General features: G+C 47.2%; 2 protein-coding genes and 1 pseudogene across 4 annotated transcripts; 1 reads left to right on the forward strand and 2 right to left on the reverse strand.

Annotated features, from left to right (window-relative positions):
* Window positions 1-736: 736 nt before the first annotated feature.
* LOC136552876 (1-aminocyclopropane-1-carboxylate oxidase 1-like) lies at window positions 737-2168 on the forward strand. The gene is made up of 2 exons (XM_066544447.1): window positions 737-984; window positions 1090-2168. The coding sequence occupies exons 1-2, from the start codon at window positions 871-873 to the stop codon at window positions 1945-1947; spliced, it is 972 nt and encodes a 323-aa protein (XP_066400544.1). The 5' UTR covers window positions 737-870; the 3' UTR covers window positions 1948-2168.
* Window positions 2169-7116: 4948 nt separating this feature from the next.
* Window positions 7117-13419, reverse strand: LOC136550551 (momilactone A synthase-like). 3 transcript variants are annotated; one of them, XR_010782333.1, is made up of 5 exons: window positions 13175-13419; window positions 12004-13067; window positions 11104-11329; window positions 8736-10014; window positions 7117-8407 (listed from the first exon to the last, which is right to left on the reverse strand). XR_010782333.1 is itself a non-coding variant. In XM_066542157.1 (2 exons), the coding sequence occupies exons 1-2, from the start codon at window positions 13267-13269 to the stop codon at window positions 12260-12262; spliced, it is 903 nt and encodes a 300-aa protein (XP_066398254.1). In that variant the 5' UTR covers window positions 13270-13419; the 3' UTR covers window positions 11804-12259. The 3 variants fall into 3 exon arrangements, 1 of the variants encoding a protein (XP_066398254.1); XR_010782332.1 differs by lacking the exon at window positions 11104-11329 and having other exon boundaries at window positions 7118-8407; XM_066542157.1 differs by lacking the exons at window positions 7117-8407; window positions 8736-10014; window positions 11104-11329 and having other exon boundaries at window positions 11804-13067.
* A 474-nt stretch (window positions 13420-13893) lies between these two features.
* On the reverse strand, window positions 13894-17624 carry LOC136549212 (NADP-dependent glyceraldehyde-3-phosphate dehydrogenase-like; annotated as a pseudogene).
* Between the last annotated feature and the right edge of the window lie 6776 nt (window positions 17625-24400).

A 24400-nucleotide genomic window follows, 5' to 3' on the forward strand; every position in this document is an offset into this window, starting at 1 on the left:
ACAATCACAAATCATAAGATCACATATCACAAGAAATATTTTTTTATAGAAGGACAAATCACAGATCGTAGATATGTTTATGTGTTCGCTATGATATGTGAGCCCCAGTGCTAAAACACATATGCGTTGTATAGCATTTCTGTAGCAATATGGCATACATACATTCTCTAAACCGGATACCATCGGGCATCGGCGTCCAACCAAGAGAATGAGGTTCCTGTGCAGACGCCACACGCCCGGGTGTGCGGGCGGTGGCCGGTGGCGGCACGGCGGTCCCGCGATCGAGACGGCTACGACGCTCTGCGTCAGATGGCTTGCCATCCCCAACTCGAGTACTCGATCACGGAAGCGTATCTGTATCTGTATCTGTATCTCGCTCGCCCCCATCCACCACCGTCGACGGCTGCCTAAGCTACAGACGGCCAGCCAGCTGGAGTGCTCGACGCGGCTTCCGTATTTTGCCGTGCCGCGAGCGGATGGTGGCGTCAAGAGAATCCCGTGCGTTGCGAGGGTTGCGTGCATGCTGAGGGCCCGGGATGAGACGGGCCAACACGCGCCGCTCACATGGGCGTGGGTGCCCACAGCCACAGGTCAATGCCCTGTCTATCAGCAAGAGCAACAAGCATTAAAAAAAAAAAACTCTGCTGGTGACAAGTCGGCGGTAAGGTCGTCCACTCCGCTAGAAAGCTTGGGCTTGGCTGCCGATCGAGCCTATAAATGGCGACCGACCCCAGCCACTTCCACTCACCTCACTCCAGTCCAGCGTTCAGCATTAGACACGCGCAAGGAAGAAACAGTAGCCGGAGAGAGCTCCTGTCTAGCAAGTCCAGTAGTCCGGCGAGCTCCTCGAGAGAAACAGAGACAGTAGACATGGCGCCTGCATTGTCATTCCCAACCATCGACATGGGGCTGCTCGGCGGGGAGGAGAGGCCGGCGGCGATGGAGCTTCTGCGCGATGCGTGCGAGAACTGGGGCTTCTTCGAGGTAGAACACACAATTAAGCTGCACAAGTATATAATCGTCGTTGATGGGTTTTAATGCTCTATATATCCGTTTTGTTTAATTTTGCAATTCCTTCTTGCTGTGCAGATTCTGAACCACGGCATCTCGACGGAGCTGATGGACGAGGTCGAGAAGCTGACCAAGGACCACTACAAGCGGGTGCGCGAGCAGAGGTTCGTCGAGTTCGCCAGCAAGACGCTCAAGGACGCGCAGGACGTCAAGGCGGCGGAGAACCTGGACTGGGAGAGCACCTTCTTCGTCCGCCACCTCCCGGAATCCAACCTCGCCGAGATACCGGACCTCGACGACGACTACCGGCGCGCGATGAGGCGGTTCGCCGGCGAGCTGGAGGCGCTGGCGGAGCGGCTGCTGAACCTGCTGTGCGAGAACCTCGGCCTGGACAGGGGCTACCTCGCGCGGGCGTTCCGCGGGCCCAGCACGGGCGCCCCGACGTTCGGCACCAAGGTGAGCAGCTACCCGCCGTGCCCGCGCCCGGACCTCGTGAGCGGCCTGCGCGCGCACACCGACGCCGGCGGCATCATCCTGCTGTTCCAGGACGACCGCGTGGGCGGGCTCCAGCTGCTCAAGGACGGCGAGTGGGTGGACGTGCCGCCCCTGCGCCACGCCATCGTCGTCAACCTGGGCGACCAGCTGGAGGTGATCACCAACGGCAGGTACAAGAGCGTGATGCACCGGGTGGTGGCGCAGCCCAACGGCAACAGGATGTCCATCGCGTCCTTCTACAACCCGGGCAGCGACGCGGTCATCTTCCCCGCGCCGGCGCTGGTGAAGGCCGACGAGGCGCCCGCGGGGGCGTACCCCAGGTTCGTGTTCGAGGACTACATGAAGCTGTACGTGCGGCACAAGTTCGAGGCCAAGGAGCCACGGTTTGAGGCCTTCAAGTCCATGGAGACGGACAGCTCCGACCGCATAGCCATCGCGTAAAAGATCGGCCCTGCGCCTTGCTCTGGTTTACTGTTCGAGATGTACTTGCGGCGTGCTGCTGCATGATCGTTTATGCATGCATGTGTCTTTGCTTCCTCTCTGCTCTTCTTCCCTCGCTAGTTAGCCTGCTAGCTAGCGCTAGTTATATGTGTCGCACACTCTGTTCTTCTGTAGAATGTTTACTATTACAAAACTATATTACGAGTGACTAAGTATGTGTACTCCCACACTTGATGTTAAATTATAAGTCGTTTTAACTTTTTTGATACATAAATTTTGCTATATACATAGATACCTAGCAAAATTGATATAAAAAAAAGGTCAAAACGACTTATATTTGGAATGAGGAAGCATAATATATCGATATTATTATGGACTCATGCCAAAATGGATCCATCTATTCAAAAACAGTACCTAAAATTCTCCTTTCACCTATAAGGAATCAAGATAGATTTAAACTTGACACTACTGTGATTGTTTAAGTGAAGTCATGTTATAACGATCTTACTGTTATTAATCACAAATTCGCAGAGTTACGTTTCATTACGCGTCAAGGGCTCAAGGCCTCGAGGGATGAACTATTGCATGCTACTTCTAGAGTCTCCACATTAATATTCTCATAGGACCCACTCCCTCTGTCCCCACTATATCTGTCATCTTGGCGGTGTCTAGATTGACAACATGTTTCATGTATCCGGACACAACGTATGTTTAGGTTTAAAGAATCTTTGTTGTACCTGGTAAAAAACTAAAACTACACATATAATGGGACAGAGGGAGTATTATTATGAAAGTATTCTTAAACAAAATAAAGCATAGCGGTTAATCTGGTGAACTCTTTGATCATCAAATTAGTGCATTAGCTAGTGTGTCATAGCCTCCATATATCACCTAAAACATATGCACTTATTTGCAAAACAATAAAACCTGACATCTGCACATTTCCCATGCCTTGCTCTGAAATACATGATACATGTTTCGTGACATTCATAATTATTCCATGACTTATAGTTGGTGAATTTAGGTTGACATATCTGTGACATACCATGAAACTAATGAGTTCTTATTGATTTGGTTTATGCTACTTCTTAGTTCGATGCCTACATATTAATTTGCATCTAGGTGGCACATATGGCTTATGTTGCCTAAAGCACATGTGAGCCATTTGTAGAACAATAGAACCTAGATTTTCTACGTTTTCTGGGCCCTCCCCTGAAATACATGAGCCTTTTTTTTATGTCAATACATCCTCTTTAGTTAGTGGATTTATATGAATATCTGTGGCATACCATGGAATTAACCATTCCTTCCTACGGAGTACTCTGCTATGTAATACAATCGTTTTAATTCAATTATTACAGTGGTTAGCTGTACGACTAGGATTATCTGTGGCTTACCATTTTAATGAGAAATGTTATTCTATCTACCTTCTAAAACATTTTCCTTATGTGCCAATCCACAGCAGCTTGCATGCCCATAGCAAACACCAGTCCAGGGAAAAGCTCACCTACAGTGTCCTTCCTGAACGTGGCTATGTGTCTGAACATGCACGGCAACATTCGAATTCTTTCGTCAATGGTGCTGTTCCTTTTGCCAGCATGTAATACTCCTACGTATTTAATGTATTTGTCGATATAAAATGCAAGCTGCCCCTAGCATGAACTGTTAGTTGAATGGTGAGATTGGTTGATTAACCATTTTCTCAGCTCGAGATATATCTGGAAAAGGTTAAGTGAGTATTTGTTACAGAATTTGCCATGCTTCCTATCTATAAATGTTTTTTTAGAGTGCTACTATGGAGAGAATCAACTTTCATATGTTCGTATCTCAGAGAATTTACCTTTTGCTACACTTACCTATGCACGCCACAAATAATTGATGCATATATGCTTTAGAGGGAAAAAAAAAACAATTATGTTAGCTGACTGTGCCTAGACCGCGGCAATTGCCGCGGGTTTCTGGCTAGTTACTTTAATTACTAAATCTGATTCATGTACAAAGGTAATAGTTTCTTGGCTGCTAGGACATGTAGCCTAGTGATTACAAGAGCCTTGGTAGCATCTTAGGTCCTGGGTTCGATTCTCCATGGGAGCGAGTATTCTAGGATTTAATGGCGTTGTGCTTTCAATGGTAGGCGATGTTTCCGTCGATAGGGCAAGGTTTGCATGCGTGCGTTCATTGATGTGAGTGTGCGTGCATTGTACTGTGTAATTTTCAAAAAATAGTTTCTTGGCTTTTCTTCATGTTATTGTTATGTTTCTTTTCCTTATGAATGAACACGCACATATACTAAGTTTATGAACGTCCACAAAAATTTAAGCCAACAGATTAATTCGACATTGACAAAGTAACCGTACCATAGGAGCATGGGTGTTGAGCACATATGCAAGTCAAAAACTTAGCCTAGGTGGACAGATTTTACCACAAGGAATCAAACCAATTAAGCTATACTTGGTGTGTTTAATATGTATGTCAAACCATAGAATTTCTTTCTTTTTTGGTTTATTTAGTCTTTGGACTTCACCGAGTAACATTCAGCAGCATAAAAAGTATAAGGAAGGATGGAAGATAACGTCATTTTAAGTTATTTTTTCAGTAGTACATGTGGATTTTTTTTTTTTTTGGTAACGGTAGACATGAGTAACTTAAGCGGGTATCAGGGGTGTTGTAGTTGATCTTTTTATACTTGTACATATGTGCAATTCAATAGCTGTAACGAGTTAATTTGGATAAACTGGCAAATGTGGGTAGTTTATAAAAAAATTAGATCCAAAGTATCTATGATACCTACTTGTAAAGTTATAAATAAATCCACATAGATCAATAATAAATAGACGACTAGAAAAACTGGCGTGGCTTCGCCATCGTGTTAGTTGATGAATCACGTTAGGTTGGGCTAATATACCTTGTTTATATCTCAACTATATTACCTTTTATTAAGGGCTAATTTACTGATTACAGGCTCCGTTCGGCTTACCCTATATTCGGCTTGTTTTTTCAGCCGGAACAATGTTTTTCTCTCACAACAATTCAGCCAGAATAGTGTTTTCAGTCAGTTTCAGCCAAGATTTAGACCAGCGAACGGGGCCATGGTACCATGAGACATGAGTAGTATTTTATTAATCAGAGATCGACAATTATAAGACCAACGCCCTGTTTACTTCGTTTATAAGCCGTACTTTTTCAGCCAATGAACAATATTTTGCTCTCACAATAAATCAGCCAATAGTACTTTCAGTCATAGCTTATTAGCTAAGCGAACAGGCCACAAAATTTTGCATATATTATTCTATTTCTAGATAGAAGTGCAGCATTTGAGAGCGGCCTGCTTTGATCCTGCGAGTGGATGAATCACGGTCAGGCTAATATACCTTTGTTTTATATCTTAACGAGTAAGGGCTAATTTATCGATCACAGTACCATGCTTAGTATTATACAGATTTAGGACTATTGCGAGCCTGGTTCCATAGTTTGTCAATCGTATCATTCAGAACAGATATTCAAAGGAGATCAGCCAATGACAGGATTTGGAAATAAGGATAGCATGGGCATGATCTGCTAGTGGCCTAGTGTGCCTAGTGTGGCACCTTGAAAGCCGTTTTAGCAGGTCCATTGCCGTGTCCGCATGCCAACAGCTAGACCGTGTCCTTTCACACTCTTCGGCCATCTTCACTTCTCACAGGCAATCCGTCGAGCACACAGTGTGCAAGTGTTACTCAGCAGCAGCGCGAGTGTCCTGGTCGGTCCTGTTCCTGGACCAATTCCTGGATGCAACCACACATGTTTATCTCGGCTCGGTGGCCGTCCATGGTGCTGCACAGGCAAGATGGATGCAGCTAGAGAACGCAGCTGCGGCGAGTGGAAGGGACCAGCTGCACCACCGCTGCCCCAGAGAGGAGGCACGCGCAGTACGGTGCGTGCTGCGTCCTTGATGGGGGAGGTGTCTGATGCGGTCGACGCAGTCGCGGACCAACGTGGTGCCGGCGAGGGCCGAAGCTGCAGCACGCCGGAGGTCAATCAAAGCGACCGAGGACGAAGTCGTGGATGGGTCCGGCCGTCTGGGAGCTGGCGGCGCGTGAGTAGGGCAGTAGGCCTATTGCCCGGAGGAATGGGCGGTCTGCTCGCCTGTCGCGATGGCTAGGGCGAGGGAGGGGTCGTGCCATCGAGTGGAGTGTGGAGAGTGGAGGAACACGGGCGACGCGGCACGATGAGAAGCGTGCCAGAGTGACGGCGATCTCTCGCGAAGGTTTAAGGATCAACGGCTCGATCCACGCTGGCACGTGAATCAGACGGCTGACAAAAAAACGGGCGACGTGGCCCAATGAAAACTCAGCTTGGCTCTGGTTTAGAGAGATAGAGACAAGAAACCCAGCCGCGCCAGCCTGTTCGCTTGTTGGTTTCAACCAGCCCAAACCAGCCAGCCAACAGTGTTTTCCTCTCACAACAAACCAGCACCAGCCAGCCCAAACCAGCCCAGAAACCAACCAGCGAACAGACCGAACATCGTCCAGGTCAGGGTGTTTTTTCCACTGAACATCAATCTTGGGCCTGCCATGCACCTTGCAGTAGAAAAGGGATGTCAAGTAGATGTGTCTTGCTTGAATATTGAGCATTTGCATTAAGTTGGCTTCCCTCAAACTTAATTTCTAGCTTTTTCACCCTGATAGGCTGATAGTAGTCGATTAAGCTAATGAAAAAAAGTTCATGTAACAATTAATGTAGAAAAGAATAGACCGGTACCAGGTATTCGGCTAGGTTTTATATAAAGCAGATTTTACTATACATAGAGCGGTAGTTTGCAACTGTGCATCAACAAGGCTGACTGGAAAACAATGAAAGTGCAATAAATTTCAACAGTTCAAGACATTCTGAATTCTTCACATATTACACGGTTTTAGTGCTGACAGGTCTTACCGTTTTGTTTTTGTAAAAACATATACGTCTGTATAGGTGAAGTTGAAGCAAAATACATTGTCAAAACAAATATAATTAGTGCGAGGAAGATTTATTATTGTGCTGCTGCACAAAACGTGTGCAATTGTGAAATAGACAGCTTGCTTTCTCATTGCTTATGAAAGAACAAAGTACCATATTATGTATGTGACAGTATGTAGGTATTGAACAAATGGGAGACAAATTGAGAAGGAGCAAGCTCATGATGCAAGAATAATAGGAAACTTATATAACTGAAACTGAACCTGAATCTATGGTGAAATTATTTTCATTCATCACAGGATTATATTGGATGTTTACACAAATTTCGAGCACCTTTTTTGAAGCAACAAAGTGATCATCCATCGTTGGTTTCCAGCACCGCTATGAACTCAGAATTTTTGATAAAGTATATATCAGTACAATACTCCAGATTTACAGAGAATCAAAATAGGGCTTAATGGACGCCTTGGTAATCGTCATCACCTCTAATCCAGCAATCCTACATGTATCATTAGTAGCAAGCGCTATGACTAATGAGGCTCTGTACTCAGGTAGATAGTAGGCTAATCTCTTGATCCCCATGATGATAACAAATCGTGTTTCCACTTCACATCAAAGCATCAAGGATTGTAGATACATGTAAGATTAATGTGGTAATCTTATACTATCAGGCAGCGATGAATTGAAGGAAATACGTTTTCAGTATAATCACACTTAATTCAGTAAATAGAAATATTCTTTAGTCTATTTTTTTAAAAGAAAAAGGGCAGGAGCTCTGCCTTGCATTTAAGGAGGAAAGAATAATATTCTTTAGTCTACGACACCATAGCTGGTTCTTTTTTCTGAGGTACTGTGAAAGGTCGAACACTGAACTGTTATAATATGGGAAAGAGATATATGTGCAGGTATAGACTGACATATGAGCTGAAAATTAAAGAAAAGAGTTAAGCTTGTGTGGAATGAGGAAACTAAGATGGGCAGCTGCTATAGGTGTGGGCAAACATGAAGAAGCCATGTTCTGAAGATTAGTTTAACTTAAAAAGGGCCACACTGAGCTAACATCAAGAAACTACGATTGATTCCTCATAGCTAACCAGGTATATCCTTCTCCAAAGGCATTCACGTTGAACTCTCTTCGACCAGGCTCTGTTTGGTTGAAACAACACCTGCAAGTTTAGGTAAATGCCCATGAGAAGCACAAAACGAAAGCAACTAATAGTTGAGAATCTTATCTCTTATTGAGAATTTTAGCAAAGTATTGATTAGAGAAATTTCATTTTAATAGGCTTCTTCCTTGGATGTAATTTTCTGCACCTAGGGTATACAGCCTGTTCGCTTGGTCGTATTTGGCTTATAAGTCATAGCTTATCAGCCAACGAACTGTATTTTTCTCACACCAAACCAGCCAACAGTACTTTCAACCATGGCTTATAAGCCAAACCAGCCCAAACGAACAGGGCGATAGTTGCTTGTCCATATAGTAATCCTCGCTTGTCGATGTAGTAATCCTCCTCTTCTTCCATCTCTACATATAGTAATTTGTAAAGAACTGTTTCAGTTCGATCAAACCATGATTGCTAGAAGAATCCTATAAAACAGTAGGGTACTCAATAATTATGCAAAGCAATAAGAAAAAACACGGAAAGGACATGTGAAGTCTTTTTTGTTGAGCATTCCAGATGTAGTCATGTGGACTAATTGCCATTGAATGACATAAACATCTGATATAAATTGTCATCGCAAGTCCTCAAATTAAAACTTGTCTGTTCATGTTACCAAAGTGGCCTAGACATTGTGTCGAACACATGACGTGCAGGGTAGATGAAGACGACATGAAAAAAAGAACATGTTACCAGGAAGGGATTTGAGCAGGTAGACGAAGAGGGCTTGAGCAGAGGCTGGCCTGCTAGTGCACCATGACGAACAGCTCATCGTTGAGACTCGAGATCATAGATATTGCAGAAGCAGAAGTACTTGCTCCATTTGGGGACCACAAGCTCCCACCCCGCGGCAGCAGCTAGCACCGCGGCCGGCGCCTCGGCGTGGCTGTCCAGGAACCGCACGGACCGGTAGGACGCCGTGGAGCACGCGAACTCCGCCGACGGCGCGCGCCTGCCGTTGGAGATTGTGTTGAGGAACCCTGCGAGTCACGTGCCGGGCGGCTTGCGGAGGTCCCTCAGCTTGGCGCAGATGTTGGCGCCGGCCTTCTTGGCGGCCTTCTTCTTCTCCAGCGTGGGCGCCTCGCACCCCGGCGGCCGCCGTGGCGGCGGTGCTGCGACGACTCCGCCTCCGACAACGAGAACCCGCCGTAGCAGGAGCACTCGGAGGAGCTGGAACGTTGTGGATGAAGACGGCGACAGTGGCGTACATAGGCGCATCTAGCATGGGCTCTGCCCTGCGAGTTCGCGCCGCGTAGGCAAAACTCCCGATTCCGATGGCTCTGGAACTGGGCCGAAAGAAATGGTGCCTGCACGGACGGCTCGATTGAACTCACCGCGTAATTGAACGGCCGAGAAAAACTGGTGACGTGGCCCAATGAACGGCCTGAGCTCGGCTCAGGTTTAGAGAGAGAGAGAGATCCACGTTCGTTTGAAGAGTAACGACTCCAGAGAATTATTTCCGGTGAACAAATCATCGAAGCAATCTTGCCCCGAATGATTCAGGCCACCAAGCCCCAGGAACCAAACAGGCCCTAAAGGATTTAGAGACGAAATCATCTGAACATGCTCTCCTGAAGACGAAAACTGCCATGACCAAAAAAAAACTTGAGCACTGTTGTGGAACCATTCTACTCTAGTGTGCTCCACAGCAGCTATCATGGCCTCGATCACTTATCGTATAAAAGCACTACAACTGCTACTGGCTTCAGGAGCACTCGTTGTTTTATTAGAAGTCTTATGCTCGTTCGCTTCGAAGTCGAAATACTATTTCAGCTGATTTATTATAAAAGAAAAATACTGTTCTGTTTAAAAAAAATAAGTTAAAAACGGTCAAGTAAATCTCAATAGAGCGGTCAAACTCGACAACTCACGATGCTCCCTCACTGGAAGAGGTGTGCTTGAGCGTTGGTGTGCCTGCACTTCACCGGCGCGCACTGCAGAGCTGTCTCCATAGCAGGGTGGCCGGCAATGCCTGCAACGAGGAGATGATTTGTGGCAACAACAGTCGTTCCATTGCGCAAGATGTATCAGTTGAGCCGACGCCGCTGCAACCGTCCAACTGAATAGATTGACCCCATCTTACCTATCAAATACTAGTATACCCTTTGAATTAAATTCAGAGTTAGTTAGTTCCTGGTCCAGAACTGTGTAATTCTAAAAAAAAAGTTCTATCCACAACTTAGGTTCCTCTCATTAGTTCATCTCCAACAGTATAAAAAAATACTCCTAAAAACATGTTTTCAAACCTTTGCAAAGTATATCGGGAGACATAAAAAAGCTACAACTCTAAAAGTTTTCAAAATCTCGCGCCTAAAAGATAGAATGTAATTTTACATCAGTAATCCTAAATAATTTCTAAATCACACTAATCATTTTTATACTTTATTTCTCTCTTGTATATTTGCATCAAGAACCTGCCTTACTTTTTTTTTCTTCACCACGCCCTTCCGTCTCCAGATTGGCACGACGATACGCGCGTGTAACTTTATGCGCATGGCGTGGTTTTTTCCAAGTGCCAAAAGATTGGGAAGTGGGTTGTTGGAGATGAGTATTTTTTTCAATCTTGCCAAAATTCCTAGATTGTGAGATTGTTTGGGATACTCTTGGAGATGCTCTTAGGTTCTTTAATTTTTTTTAACCTTTGGATCTACATGAATGAATGGCTTTTATTATTTTCAAGCACCGTAATTTTTTTCAATTTGCTAAACGATATTGCATATTGAGAACCCTAAACTATTTCTAACCAACCAAACCTTTATTTAATAATTTCTTTATCTCTTACCGCTTTCTTATATGGAACTATTTATTTTCTTAATTTACTCATGCGTCTAATTTACCGATCTCTCGACAAAAAGGTTGGAAGAAGCTTTTTTTACCAAACTGTTGGAGGCTTTTTTACTTTCCTAAAAAATCAAAATAAGGAATTGTTTTAGAAAACGAAAATGCTCTCCTCAGGGCGTCCGTCCGTCCAGACACGCCCTTCCTGAGCCTGCGGAGCCCAATATACCTGCACCCCTCACGGCTTCTCCATTAAAAAGGAAAAAGAATGAATGTCGATTACCTTTCCTCCTCGCCGTCACGTTCTTCTCCACCGTGCACATGTGATGACCACCACGGCCGATTCCACCAAGCCGCCCGCCCGCCGCTCCCCTTCTCCAACACGGGGGACGCTCGCTGCGTCCCACGGGCAATGCAACCGCCCGGCGCTATCGCCTCCACCGCGGGGGACCGCACCCACCCGCCCTATCATCGGGAGCCGCGCAGCCGCTCGCCCGCTGGCATCCTCCCTGTGCCACTCCACGGCATTGAGCTCCGCGTTAACGAGCCTCCATTCGTCCAAGCGGCAAGTGGATGTTGCGCTTGAAAGCACATATTACAAATGTATGTTTCAAGTGTTTCAGAGGTACGTTGCAAGTGTTTTATATGCATGTTGCAAAGTACATCGCGATGTTACATATGTTGCAATGGTTGTACACATATTTGCAAGCGTCTGTTCCAAATGTTTTATCGATTTTTCAGACGTATGTTGCAAGTGTGTTTATCTAGATTTTGCTATGTTTCAAGCATATGTTATTGTTTGGATGCTACATATGTTTTTGCAATGGCTTTTCATATGTTTTCAGGTGTTTTTGCAAGTGTTTCAGACGTATGTTGCAAGTGTTTCAGCTATTTCTGACGTATGTTGCAAGTGTTTCATCTGAATATTGCAAAAGTAAATCTGGTGTTGCATATGTTGCAATGTCTATACATGTATGTTGCAAGTGTATGTTTCAGCTATTTCGGACGTATGTTGCAAATATTTTATCTAGATGTTGCATATGTTGCAGTGGCTATACACATATATTGCAAGTGTATGTCCGAAATATTTCATATGTTTTAGATGTATGTTGCAGCAAGTGCTTTCATGTTACAAATGTTTTTATTAGTAGGCGAGAGAAGTGGGTGCAGGCGAAGGCGGTACCTGTAGGCGCGGGAAGTGAAGCGGACGCGGGCGATCCCCACGTGCATGCGCAGCAGCAGCAGCAGCAAGCGGGCAATCACGCGTAGGTGTACCAGCAGGCGGGCACGCCACAGCAGCAGGCGCGGGCGTCCAAACTTCAGGACGCTAGCATTGCTATTGTACAATGAAGGTATGACTTCCATATCCGCACATATACACATACGCAGTTCATTATTCGTAGACAGTAAACTATTTAGTTGGTTTCAGAACGAGAGACTCAACGTGCTGCAGGCGCTGGCATGTTGGGCGCTTTGACCACCGTGTACCCGCCGTCGACGACCAGATTGTGTCCGTTCACGTACTTGGCCTCGTCGGACGCCAGGTAGAGCGCTGCCCTGGCAATGTCCTCCGCCTCCAGCACGGGCCCGACCATCTCGTGCATGTCCCTTTCGAGGATCCGCCGATGCTCCTCGACGCTCCTATCAGGGAACCACTGCGCCATGGTAGCCATCACCAGCGGCGTCGGGATGGCGTGCGGGGAGATGGCGTTGACGCGTATCCCGGAGCGCGCCACCTCCGCGGCCACGGCGCGGACGAGGCCGAGGACCGCTGCCTTGGATGCGCTGTACGCTGGCGCTGCCAGGCTGCCCAGCACGGAGGAGGTGCTGGCGGTGCAGATGATGCTGCCGGCGCGGCGCGGGACCATGACGCGCGCAGCGTGCTTCACGCCGGCCAGCACGCCCCGCGCGTTGACGGCCATGACGCGGTCGAAGTCTGCCAGGTCGATGGCACCCAGCGAGAACGCCGCCATGTCGCCGCCGATGCCCGCGTTGTTGAACATCACGTCGAGGCGGCCGTGGAGCTGGACGGCGAGGTCGACGGCCGAGGCGACCTGCGTCTCGTCGGTGACGTCACAGCGGGCGTAGCGCGCGGCGTCGGGGCCCAGCTCCGCCGCGACGGCGCGGCCGAGGTCATCCTGGACGTCGGCGATGATGACCCTGGCCCCGTTCCTGACGAACTCGGCGGCCGTCGCCTTCCCGATGCCGCTCGCGCCACCGGTGATCACCGCTACCTTTCCAGCTAACCTGCGTACAGACCAATTCGACCAACAAGGTAAGGTGCAGCGTCTAAAACTGCAAATTAAAGAAGGCACGAGAAGAGACGGAGAGAAGTGAACCGAACCGAGTCGAACCTCTGAGAGTCGGCGGCCAAGGAGGAGAAGAAGCCGCCATTGACGACGAAGCCCGACGAGGCTGGTCTGAGAACGCGTTGCAGGCCTCTAAACATCCTGCTGCCTCTTCAATTCCTTCCTAGCTCGTTGGCCACAGGATCGGAGCAGCTAAGCTGATCTTTGTTTTGTGCAGCGAGGCTTCAATTCGGCCTGCCTTCCCATTTTATTTCGGCGACTACTGCGTGCACCACGTGCTCTCGGCAGCTATGACTCATCATGGGCCATGGATCGAAGTCCAGGACCGTGGCCCCATGCATGTGCAAGACGTGCGACCGTACAGGGTCTCCCATTCGTGGGGGCCTAAAAAATTACGGTTCCGATTATATAGATTGGTCGGCAACGTTGCAATCCATCTAGCCTGTATCGGCCTGTCTCCCCATCTAAGCGTCCAATCAAGCAAGCGATGCCGAGTGACTATTTCTCCATCTACACAGTGAAGGCTACCAAAAATTGAATATGTACCATTCTTGATTTATCGCAATACTATGTACATGCTATTATTGTTCTATTTATCTAGGCTGATAGAACCTATTTTAGAGTTTGAACAAGGCCCTATATTTTAAGCCCTGAGTCGAGGTCGTCGGGCTTGTGGTAGGCTGGGCGCCACGCCGCCCGGCTCTACGGATGCGATATTGCCACGTCGGCGTGGCTGGTCACCGGAGTCTGGAGGTTTTTATATACTAGTCCATCGTGCGCGCCACCGCGCCGGCAAATGACCTGATTAAGGCACAGGAAAAAAAACGGTTTAATCTTTGAATAGAAACAATATTAGAAGTTCAATGTAGATATTTCATGCACAGGAAACCAAAAGCTTTGTGACTTCCTTGTCAATATTTAGGGCTTGTTTGGCACGGCTCCTCCCGAGGGGCTCCTCCGGAGGAGCCGGAGCTGTTTTGGAGGAGCCACAAATTGTGGCTCCTCCAAAACGGCTCCGGCTCCTCTGTTTTTTACTGAAAAACGGCTCCTCCAAGAAAACGTTTGGCAGGGCTCCTCTGGAGGAGCCGGAGCCGAAGCCGGAGAGGAGCCCTGCCAAACAAGCCCTTAGAAACAAACCAACTAAAAATGTGTACGTAGGTAGGAGTTTACCAATCTGACAGCAGATGACACAATTGTCTTCGTAGGGCACGTGGATCAGTTCCTGACATCATCATCATATCAGCGATTGATTCCATGATCAGCACTACTTTGACAGCAGTACACCTCTGGCCACTGCATTGATCACAACACATTTGAGTACAAGCCCAAGAAGTATTAGAGATGGGATAGTACCTTATTCAAAATAGTAATACTGTCCTTGGAAAAAAAATAGTAGTGCAGTTTTACTCATAATAAGTCACAACTTAAGATGGAAGCATGGAAGCCAAATCCAAGGATAAGCATGTGACAACACTCTCGTGTAAATGACACCAGCTTAGATACCACATGTCATGTTCTATTAGCTAAAAGTTTTTGTTGATGCTATTTTTTGGTTTCACCTTTTGAAGTTTTCAATAAATCCAAGTGCGATATAAAATTAAACAGTATTATTAAGTACTGCACCTGTAAGAGAAACCACCCTTTACTATATTTCCCTGCAACCAAGTCTAGATCTGCATCCTCTAGCACAATGCAAGCATCTTTGCCCCCAAGCTCCATCTGAAGAGGGACCATTCCGGCCTTCTTTGAAATGGCTATACCAGTATCGGCACCAGTAAAACTAAGAAGCAAAGGAACAAATAAGGTTCTGTCTCACTAAAACTGAAGAATTCAACTGTCGGCAAGTGCTGTTGATGCCTACCTTATGTAGTTGACTCCAGGATGCATTGTAATAAAATCTCGTATTTCAGAACCCTTCCCAGTCACACAACTGATCAAACCTTTCGGGAAACCAGCCAGGTGGAAGTAGTGTACCATATGAAGTGCAGGCACAGCACCCTGTTCGAACAATAATACTTCACATAAGCATTTTGAGTTTGAAAGGCACTAAATTCACACTCAGGAAGGGAGTTAGGTCAACCCAAAAAACTCATATACCTGAGTTGGAGGCTTGAGCACAAGAGCATTGGCCGCAATTAGTGCTGGGCCAATCTTAGAAACCGCTAAGTTGACAGGATAGTTGAATGGAGGGATTGCCAAAACTACTCCAAGGGGTATCTGCATTAACAGGATGATACATTAGATATGCAAGGAAACAATATTAATGCATCAATAATTTTGGGGAACCCAATAGTGTTCAGGGGAGCATCAATGGCAACTTAGCACCATAAAAACTGTCTGAAATACAAATTTCTACATGCTACAACATGCATGAATATTGGTTGGTAAACAACTTAACATCATCAAACCTATGTTTGGCAGCAACAAACATTGTATGGTTTCTGAGTCCATAACTGACTGTTTGGTCTATGAGTTCATAACTGAATGTATGGTGTTTGGAGTTTCATTCTAACAAACATAACGGAATGTTTCCCCGCCATCTGCAAGTAGCACTGCTCAATAGGATGAACCTAATTTCGAAACACCTCTAAGACGTAAAGTGGTACAAGGATCAGCATAGTTGGTTTAGAAAGGAAAGGTGAAAAGATTCATTTATAAAGAAACAACCTCAATGATTTTGATAGTACACTGAGGGGGAAAACCAGCTCAACTACTTGGCTTAATGAATAACAGTGAAGTGACTGTATTAGTACAACTGTACCAGCGAATTAAGGCTAGCAAAAACCATAATGGCAGAATCCTAGCTCGAGGCACAACACTAATCCTCGCTGGTTTGATGCTATGTTTTCTTTGAGTTATGGTTGCACCTGGACAGTTCCAGCCAATCTGGCATAGAAACAGTCGAGTCAGGCAGATCCATGACCTTGTTGAGTTTGGCCGAGACACAATATCATTTACACAGGGAAAATAGGATGGACAAACGGAGCAATAGTTTACACTGGATAGAATCATAGAAAGTACACAACCTGAGCAGTCGCAGCATGGCAATGACATCAGCGAAGAAAAGGCAAAACAAAGCAAAAGGAATCAGATGAATTTAAACTTAATTGCTCACCCCCAACTTTTATTATTCCATTCTCCATCACTCAGGATGAACTGGTCCATCAACTAATTTCATAAACGTTCAACTAGCTTATTTCTATCAATATTTCTGAATAAGTTAAGATACACAAACAATGTCGTAGTGAAATCAGTGGAGCATATACAACAAACAAGAGTAATGTAATGTAGCTATACCTTGGAGCTCAGACAGTACTTGTTCCGCTCATTACCAGGGAAGCTATCAGAAACAAGCAGCTTGCCCTCCCCCAGTATCCGCACACCCTCCTCAACTGTGTACGACACCAAATCCCCAGACCGCACAACCAATGAAAACACAACAAGACATGTTATCCGTTAAGCCCAATTGAAGAATCAAAGCCAAACACTAACAGGAATTTCTTCATCTGCTAGTGACCTCAGAAACAACATCCTTGGCCGGCTTGGCTATCTCCTTGACAAGGCACTCGGCGATGGGTGCCTTGCGCTCCTTCAGGATCGCTGCCGCCTTGTGGAGGAGCTCCGCGCGCTTCCATAGTGGTGTCTGGGCCCATGCCTTCTGCGCGACCTTGGCCATGTCCATCACCTTGTTCACCTCCTCCTGGGTGCATGCTGGACACACAAGGGATCCGGATCATCAGAAATGAAAGGCATTCCCTTTTGCAGTTCACATACAACCACCGAACCTATCAGCACTAGCAAAAGCCTATGGACTTTGATCAATTCGAGAAATGGTTAATTGGCGAAAGATTCTTGGAATAGACTGCCAAGTGGTTCAATTAGGGGGACAACGAAATTAAGCATCAAAAGTGAGACTATTTGTTTGGGGCAGTAGTTAAGTAAGAGGCACTATCAGGGATGGTCAGCAGAATTATGGAAAGTGACAGCGTAGGTAGCCAGCCATTAATGGCTAGCGCTTCTCGTCCAAGTTTTAACCTCATGATCATTGATAGAATTCGACGGTAGCACGGGTGTGTACATCCCTATAAACCGTCTTTCCCCAAAACAAGGGGACAACACTAGCGCTAGCTCCCCGAGGTTCGTGGAGCCTGGTAAAAATAGGGAGCAGAGGCAAGAGAGCCCGCACCTTGCACCCTGTACTGGGTCTTACGGGTGGTGGGGTTGACGATGGTGACGGAGTTGCCGGAGACGGAGCTACACCACTCGCCATCGGCGTAGTACCTGTACACCTTGCCGTCTAGGATCCATCTGGTTGCCACAGATCCAGCGCCTCTGTTGCCGGCGCGAGCCCCACGCCGTGCTACAGCCTCAGATCCGTGTCCAGGGGGGGCCCCATGAGCGACCGCTTTAGATCCACTGCCGAGTTTGCTGACACGACCTCCCCATCGTCATTAACGGGCAGCACGGAGGTCCCTCCACCGCTAGAGCCAGCCATCATGTCAGGGCCTCAGCTGGCTGGCCGCGCGACCATGGGGACGACCGGCGACGGAGGGGCCAAACCCTAGGCTGCGCGACCCGCTGCCTTGCATGGCTAGGAGGAATCGGCGTGGTGGTGGTGGTGTTGGAGGAGGAGGTGGAGGAGGAGGAGTATGGCCACGCACGCGCGGAGGGGCGGCCACCGCCGTGGCATGGCGCTGCAGTTCCGGTCGAGGCTCGCGCCGTGAGCCGGCAGCGTTGACCCGGCCGGCCTGCGGCGATGCGAGGGGAGGAGGAGGAGGAGGGCGTCGCCGTGTTAGGAGAGAGAGAGGAAGGGGTGGAAGAGGGGGGCGGCGAGCATCACGGAGTTCGAGGGAGACGGTACGACGGGAGGCTTCGAGAGGCAGTGGACGCGGTGGGAGTAGATATTTCCAGGGGGTGGTGTAGAAGGCGGTGGGAGGAACTAGGACCGTTGATCGAAGAATCCGACAGTCCAAGTAATTAGGACGACATGGACGGCCTGAGGAGCGGCCGAACCTCCCTGGTTTGATAATAAGAAATTCAGACTAAGGAGGCAGCGAGTCTAGTAAGGAGTTAGTAAAACATTTATCCGCTCGTGAGCATACTCATGGTTCCTTATGCCCAATGGGTATCTGGTAGGTATCAAGTACCCATCGAGTATATTCAAGTGATCAAATAATAAAATCACAGTGATATGACATAATTTTATAGTTAAACAACATACAAATATATCAATCTCACTTACAGAAAGTTCACTAGGACAGTAACACAACTAACACAATAGTCAGTGAAAGATGATGCGAATGTCTTGCATATTGAGATAGAACTTGAGATGACGTGGATAGCTTGCATTAAGAGGTTAGAAGTTAGTTGCATGACATGGCTATTAGTGGAAGATGATGTAGATGTCTTACATGTTGAGATAGAATAAAGTTGGCCAGATGGCCAGGCACTATGGACCGGCATGGGCACGGCACTAGAAAGCACGGCCCAAGCACGGCACGTCCCAGCTCCCATCATGCCCGTGCCTGGCACGGCCCGGTGTCGTGCCTGGGCCGTCATATCGGCCCGTAGTGCCGGCCCAGGCACGACACGGTTAATGGGACGGCATGATCTGGCCCGATACTTTCTAGCCGTTGGATGACTCCAGGGGAATCCCAATCATTAGATGAGAATATATAAGCAACCCCCAACCCTAATCCCCAATTTCGTTCCCACGGCCTCCACCCCGACTCTGACCCCCGACGTCCGTGGTCATCTCCTCTAGGCTACGGTCCTCCCCGTGGCCTCCTCCCACGGCTGACTCCTTCTCCTATCCTACGACCTACGCCCAGATCCTCCTCCAGTACTCCCCACGGTGGCTTGTCCTGCCGTCTTGGCGTTGCGATGACATTGGCGTGGGGGAGCTACACGACGACCTCGGTGTGGTGGCGCGGCGGCGCAACGGCCTCTGTGCTAACAAGTTGGAGAGTGGCCTCGACGTGCGGCGCGACGGCCTCTGCGAAGAAGCGGCGGCGCGATGGCCTCGCCGCGTCGGGCCAGGGGCGGCATGGGCACTCACGGGCTGCCGTGCCCAATGGCACGGCACGGCACGACTATTAGCCTATAGTGTCGTGTCTGGGCCGAGATGCCAACATGACTGCACTACGCGGCACAGCACGGCAGCACCTTCGTGCCCCGTCGTGTCGTGACTGTCCGTGCCGGTGCCATGCTGTGCCTGGGTGGCCCGTTTGGCCATGTATAAGATAGAACTTGAGATGACATTGATAGCTTGCATTAAAAGGTTGGAAGTTAGTGCCATGATATAGCTATTAGTGGAATATGATGTGGATGTCTTGCATGTTAAGATAGAACTTGAGATGACATGGATAGCTTGCATTAAGAGGTTGGAAGTTGGTGACATGACATGGCTATTAGTGAAAATTGATGTGGATGCCTTGCATGTTGAGATAGGACTTGAGATGACGTGGATAGCTTACATTAAGAGGTTTGGAGTTAGTGATATGGCATGGCTATTAGTGAAAGATGATGTGGATGTCTTGCATGTTGAGATAGAACATGTAATGGGGATTAGCTTTATAAGAGATATAGATAAGTTAACAACTCACGCAATCACTTTGTTCAGCCATACATAAAAATATCATCTTTATAGTTTGACATGCTATACATACGCTACAAATTACACGTTAAATGGGTCAATTGACATGATATACATGTGACATAGGCTGCATATATATGTGGATAAAATTTGATACAAGCACCCTACCCGCATCTTTGCGGATACCTAACCCTTGTGTACCCACGGGTGAGCTTTCATACCCGTGCCCACACCCATAGGGTACAAACCCTCGGGTACCCACACCCGTGGGTAATATTAAGAGCCCGTTTGGTCGGGCTCCGAGCGGCTTTGGCTCCTCTGACTCCTCCTCTGTTCATCTCCTGTAGCGACACTGTTCACCGGAGCAGTTTTTCTCTCTGCTCCTTTCCTCTCTCACTGACAGCGCCGGAGCCGGAGAAGCTCGTTTTTTTTGCTCCTTCGGCTCCAGCTCCTGCGCGCTACAGTTGCGCTATAGTGTGGGAGCCAGAGCCAGCAAGAGCCCGACCAAACGCGCCCTAATCTTCTTATATAAATCCTGGGTCCAAAAGCTGGCCAGGCAGCGTGCCACGTCGTCTGCTTTTCCTGGCCGTTCGATCCGGCGCGTGGACGGCCCAGATCGGACGAGCCGCGGTCTTTTTTTTTAAAAAAAACTATCGAACTTTAGTCGAATCAACCCACAGTCTAGGCCTCCTCTCATATTTTTTTTTCGAAAAAGCCCTCAAACTTTACCAAAATTTGGCCTCTCACCTCCATCTCGCCCTCCCCTTCCCCCCTCTCTCTCTCTCTCTCTCTCTCCTTCCCTCCTGATGCGGCGGCGGGTGCGCCCCACGCTCCGCACCGCAGCAGCCCGTCTTCCGCCGCCGCCCAAGCCTGTCCTCCTCACCGCGTCCTCGCAGCCGCCGTCCCCAACTCCGCGCCATCGGGAGCGGCGCCGCCCCGGCCCCCTCCGCCGTCCCCGGCTCCACGCCGCGTCCTCGCGTCCACCCACCGTCCCCCGCTCCGCGCCGTCGACAGCGACACCACCACGGTCACCTCCGCTGTCCTCGCCCCCACGCAGCGTCCTCGCGCCCACGCACGCCGTACCGCGGCTGCGCTCGCCTGCACGCTGCTGCTGTCATCACCGGAGAAGCTAGATGTACCTCCCCTCGATGCTACTGCTGACCTCGCAGGAGAAGGTAGATGTAGCCCACTGGTGTATCCCTCCTTCACTCGATCTCCGGTTCCTCCGATTCCGTTGCCGTGCCGCCCACCGGAGCTTCACCTCCGCCTCTTTTCTTATTTTGTTTAGCTTTTAATCCCCAGTGGGCAGGTACCTCTGGCCGCAGATCCATTTTTCCACGCGATTACCATCGCTGGCGGCCATCAACATGCTGTCCGTTCAAGAGACACGACTCCTGGTATGCTTCCTCTCTTGTTCTTGGTGGCCGCTGCATGTAATGTGCTCAACAGAATGTCAAATTTCACGGTATGATGTTCACTACCTTTTAGCTGCAGGTTCGTGGATGTTTTAATTGCAGGTCCATGGAATGGCCACGACCTGCATATCTATCATCAAGGTATGGATAAATCAGGATATTTTCGATGCGTACTTTACAATTGAACTCAGTCGCTGCTGCTGGTGAAACGCACACACAAGGAGTAGTGATCAGATTTATCACTACACCTAAGCATATTTAAAATTCTTTCGTGTTCGTGCCTGCAGCTTGCGAGAGTTACATTCCCCTTCAATCTGAGCAACCCGCCGATTTTGCGCACCAGGCGAAGACTGTTTGCAGCTTCCAGGACCGAAAACGGAGAGTTTTCATGCTTTCACTGCAGAAAATAAATGGATATTTCCCTTTTGCTCCTATGAGTTTCTTTGTGCTCATTGTTCACTGACATTTCTTTGCAACGTCGGTTCAACCAATGCTAACGAACGCTTCTTCTCCTGCTACAGCTGACAAGAAGCATGATGAAACCTCTGTTCCAAGAAGGTATATTGTTCGGTTCCAGCAGGATAAGTACACAGCTTTCCAACATCTTATGTAGTATTGCTTTAATTCTATGGATTTGTGGAAAAATGTTGCTTACTGACTTTCAAGCTTCAATATCTCTGGCATTCTGTAGTGCTATGTGTTGTTTACTCAATTCCCCTTTACATTGACTTGATTGAAAGAATCTGCTAATATCTATTGATACTAATTCATAGTTCTCCTAAAAATGAAATGATAATTGTGTATTTTGTGTTAAAAATCACAATGGAATGAACGTAGTCTGCCTACATAGTGGAGCCCAAGAATTTGTCTGTATTTGGGGTCTAAAATTCTAGAAAAGGTCTGACCAAGTGTTTTTTTTTTCTCCCAAAACTGAAGATGTCGTCACCCTGCATAAAGTTCTCATACATGTTACATTTTCCATCTAGATTCATCACTACATGGGTAAAGGTCGTGACATTGTTCTGAGAGTGGACATTCAAAGAGCAGCAACTAAAAGACAGATACTTGGAATCTGCAGTTCTCATATTATGCTGATAGGTCTGCCCTCCATCATGTTCAGCTCAAATCTTAGTTGTTCTCCAAAAATACAGCCTCTTGATCCATGTTGCCTTCATTATCTAGAATCACCGTTCTACCTACTCAGTCCGCTGGTACCATTATCACCATGCCATTTTTGCTATTTCTCTTCAGGACTATATTAATCACGTTATTCTGCTCCCTACATATCCATGTCCTACATGTCATGAGGCCTTTCGAGTTTGCAATATGCTAATCTATATCACTAATTGTTCTATACTGCCTATGTTCATTCTTATCTGCTTTCTAACCATTGCATGCTTGCTAATGCAGCCACTCTGCTCCCCCATCCTCCTCGACGTCGCCCTGCAATGCCGTGGCTTCTCCTGTGCTCCATGAAACCCTAGGTGCGAAGAGCGCGGCAACACCGCTCAATCCACTCCTTTTAAATGGGCCGGCCTGCCTCCCGCTCGGGCCTGTATAGCGCCGAACCTGGGAGGAGATCAGCTTCCATACATCCAGCAGGTAATTTTTTTTTAACATAACCTAAACTGAAATGTTTAGCGATCTTCTTCCCAAAATCACCACTGCTCCCATGCTGTCGCCACCAATCCGTGCGCCACTGGCCTGGTCTGCCGTCCGCCGCCGCGAGCCCATCCACATCCTGCCGCCACAACCTGCATCCGAACACCGCCACGCCGCCATCCGCTTGAGCAAGAAAATAAAGTGAAGAAACAATGCTCAGAGTAGCTCACAAGGATGGAGACAATACTAAGGTATAATATATTATAAGACTTTAAGAATTTATTTGCCCGTACCAAGCTCACAAGTGAACGAATTGCTATATTAATGTCTACTTTGTTTTCATATTAAATAGGCTGTTCAAGAGATGGATCATCACAAACAGACCCTGCTGATTTACATAATGCAGTTTACAATGTTTAGCATGCTAACATTGCAAAGTATATCAGGATATTTTGCATTACATATTCCCTGATATAAACCAAATGTACATAGATTTAGAAATGGTCTATTACAAACTTTGGTGATATGACCATTTCCTTAATCTATATCATAATGCCACTTGCTTGCTACCAGTCAAGCCTTTCTACTATACTAGCTTGTACATATGACTTTGTACTTGTACACACTTAAATGCCATAGTTTGCAATATACACTCCTGGCACTAAGTATAGTGCGCCTTTGCTTCTGAATACTATACTAGCTACTTGTGTTTCAATTAACCCCATGCCAGACATAGAGAACTCATAGCGCGTTGTTTCTATTTTAAAACTAGACATGCCCTCAACTACATATTTGTGCTACATCTAAATGAACTGGTCCATATGTCCTATGCCGCGGCAACGCCGCGGGTTTTTTCTAGTTATCATCCTCATTTGGATAGCAACATACAAATACTTTGGTTAGGCCATGCTGATTTTTTTTCATATCCTATCATAACAAGTGCTACATTTCCAAATGGAGGGTCTATGCCCTTCGGCTGTGAGCTATGAAAAAAGTATTATAAGCAATGAAAAAACTATTGTAGCTAACTATGAAACCTACCCCTTCTCTCTCTCTCTCCCTCCCTCCCCCCCCCCCCCCCCCCCCCCCCCCCCCCTCTCTCTCTCTCTCTTAAAAACAACTATAAATCATCTCTATACTTCCATTCATTTGGAAAAGCCGAAAGCAGGTCCAAGGCACGGTCTAAGATTGACGTTCTGTTTTTTGACAGCAAAAACATTTCTCATAAGCTTAATCAAACACAACCATAATCTCTTTTGTTTACTCTAGTGTTTACCTTTCTTTCAATGATCTTTAATTTATGATCAATTACTATAGTACATTTTTTATATAGGTTAAATATATATAGTTATGTGTGCACAGAGTGTGATTTGCATTATACTTTTTTTAAGTTTACTGGGAGTATTGTACCTGCACGGTTCATGTGACATTTAAACAGACTTATTTGAGACATTTTTTTTTGTGCATGTTGGCGTGGCGTTGCATGATTAGGTTAGCCCACCAACCTATGCCCCCAGGAAAAATAAACGTGAAACAGCAAGCTCTAATAATTGTGTAGGTCCAGTAGATAGCATCCTGCACCTATCAGTGAATCGGGCGGCTCCTTTGGCCATGCATTCCAGATCCAGATAGCTAGCAAAACGATCTTACTGTCTAGTC

The sequence above is a fragment of the Miscanthus floridulus genome, chromosome 4 (genome assembly GCF_019320115.1).
Source record: "Miscanthus floridulus cultivar M001 chromosome 4, ASM1932011v1, whole genome shotgun sequence".
Classification (NCBI taxonomy): Eukaryota; Viridiplantae; Streptophyta; class Magnoliopsida; order Poales; family Poaceae; genus Miscanthus; species Miscanthus floridulus.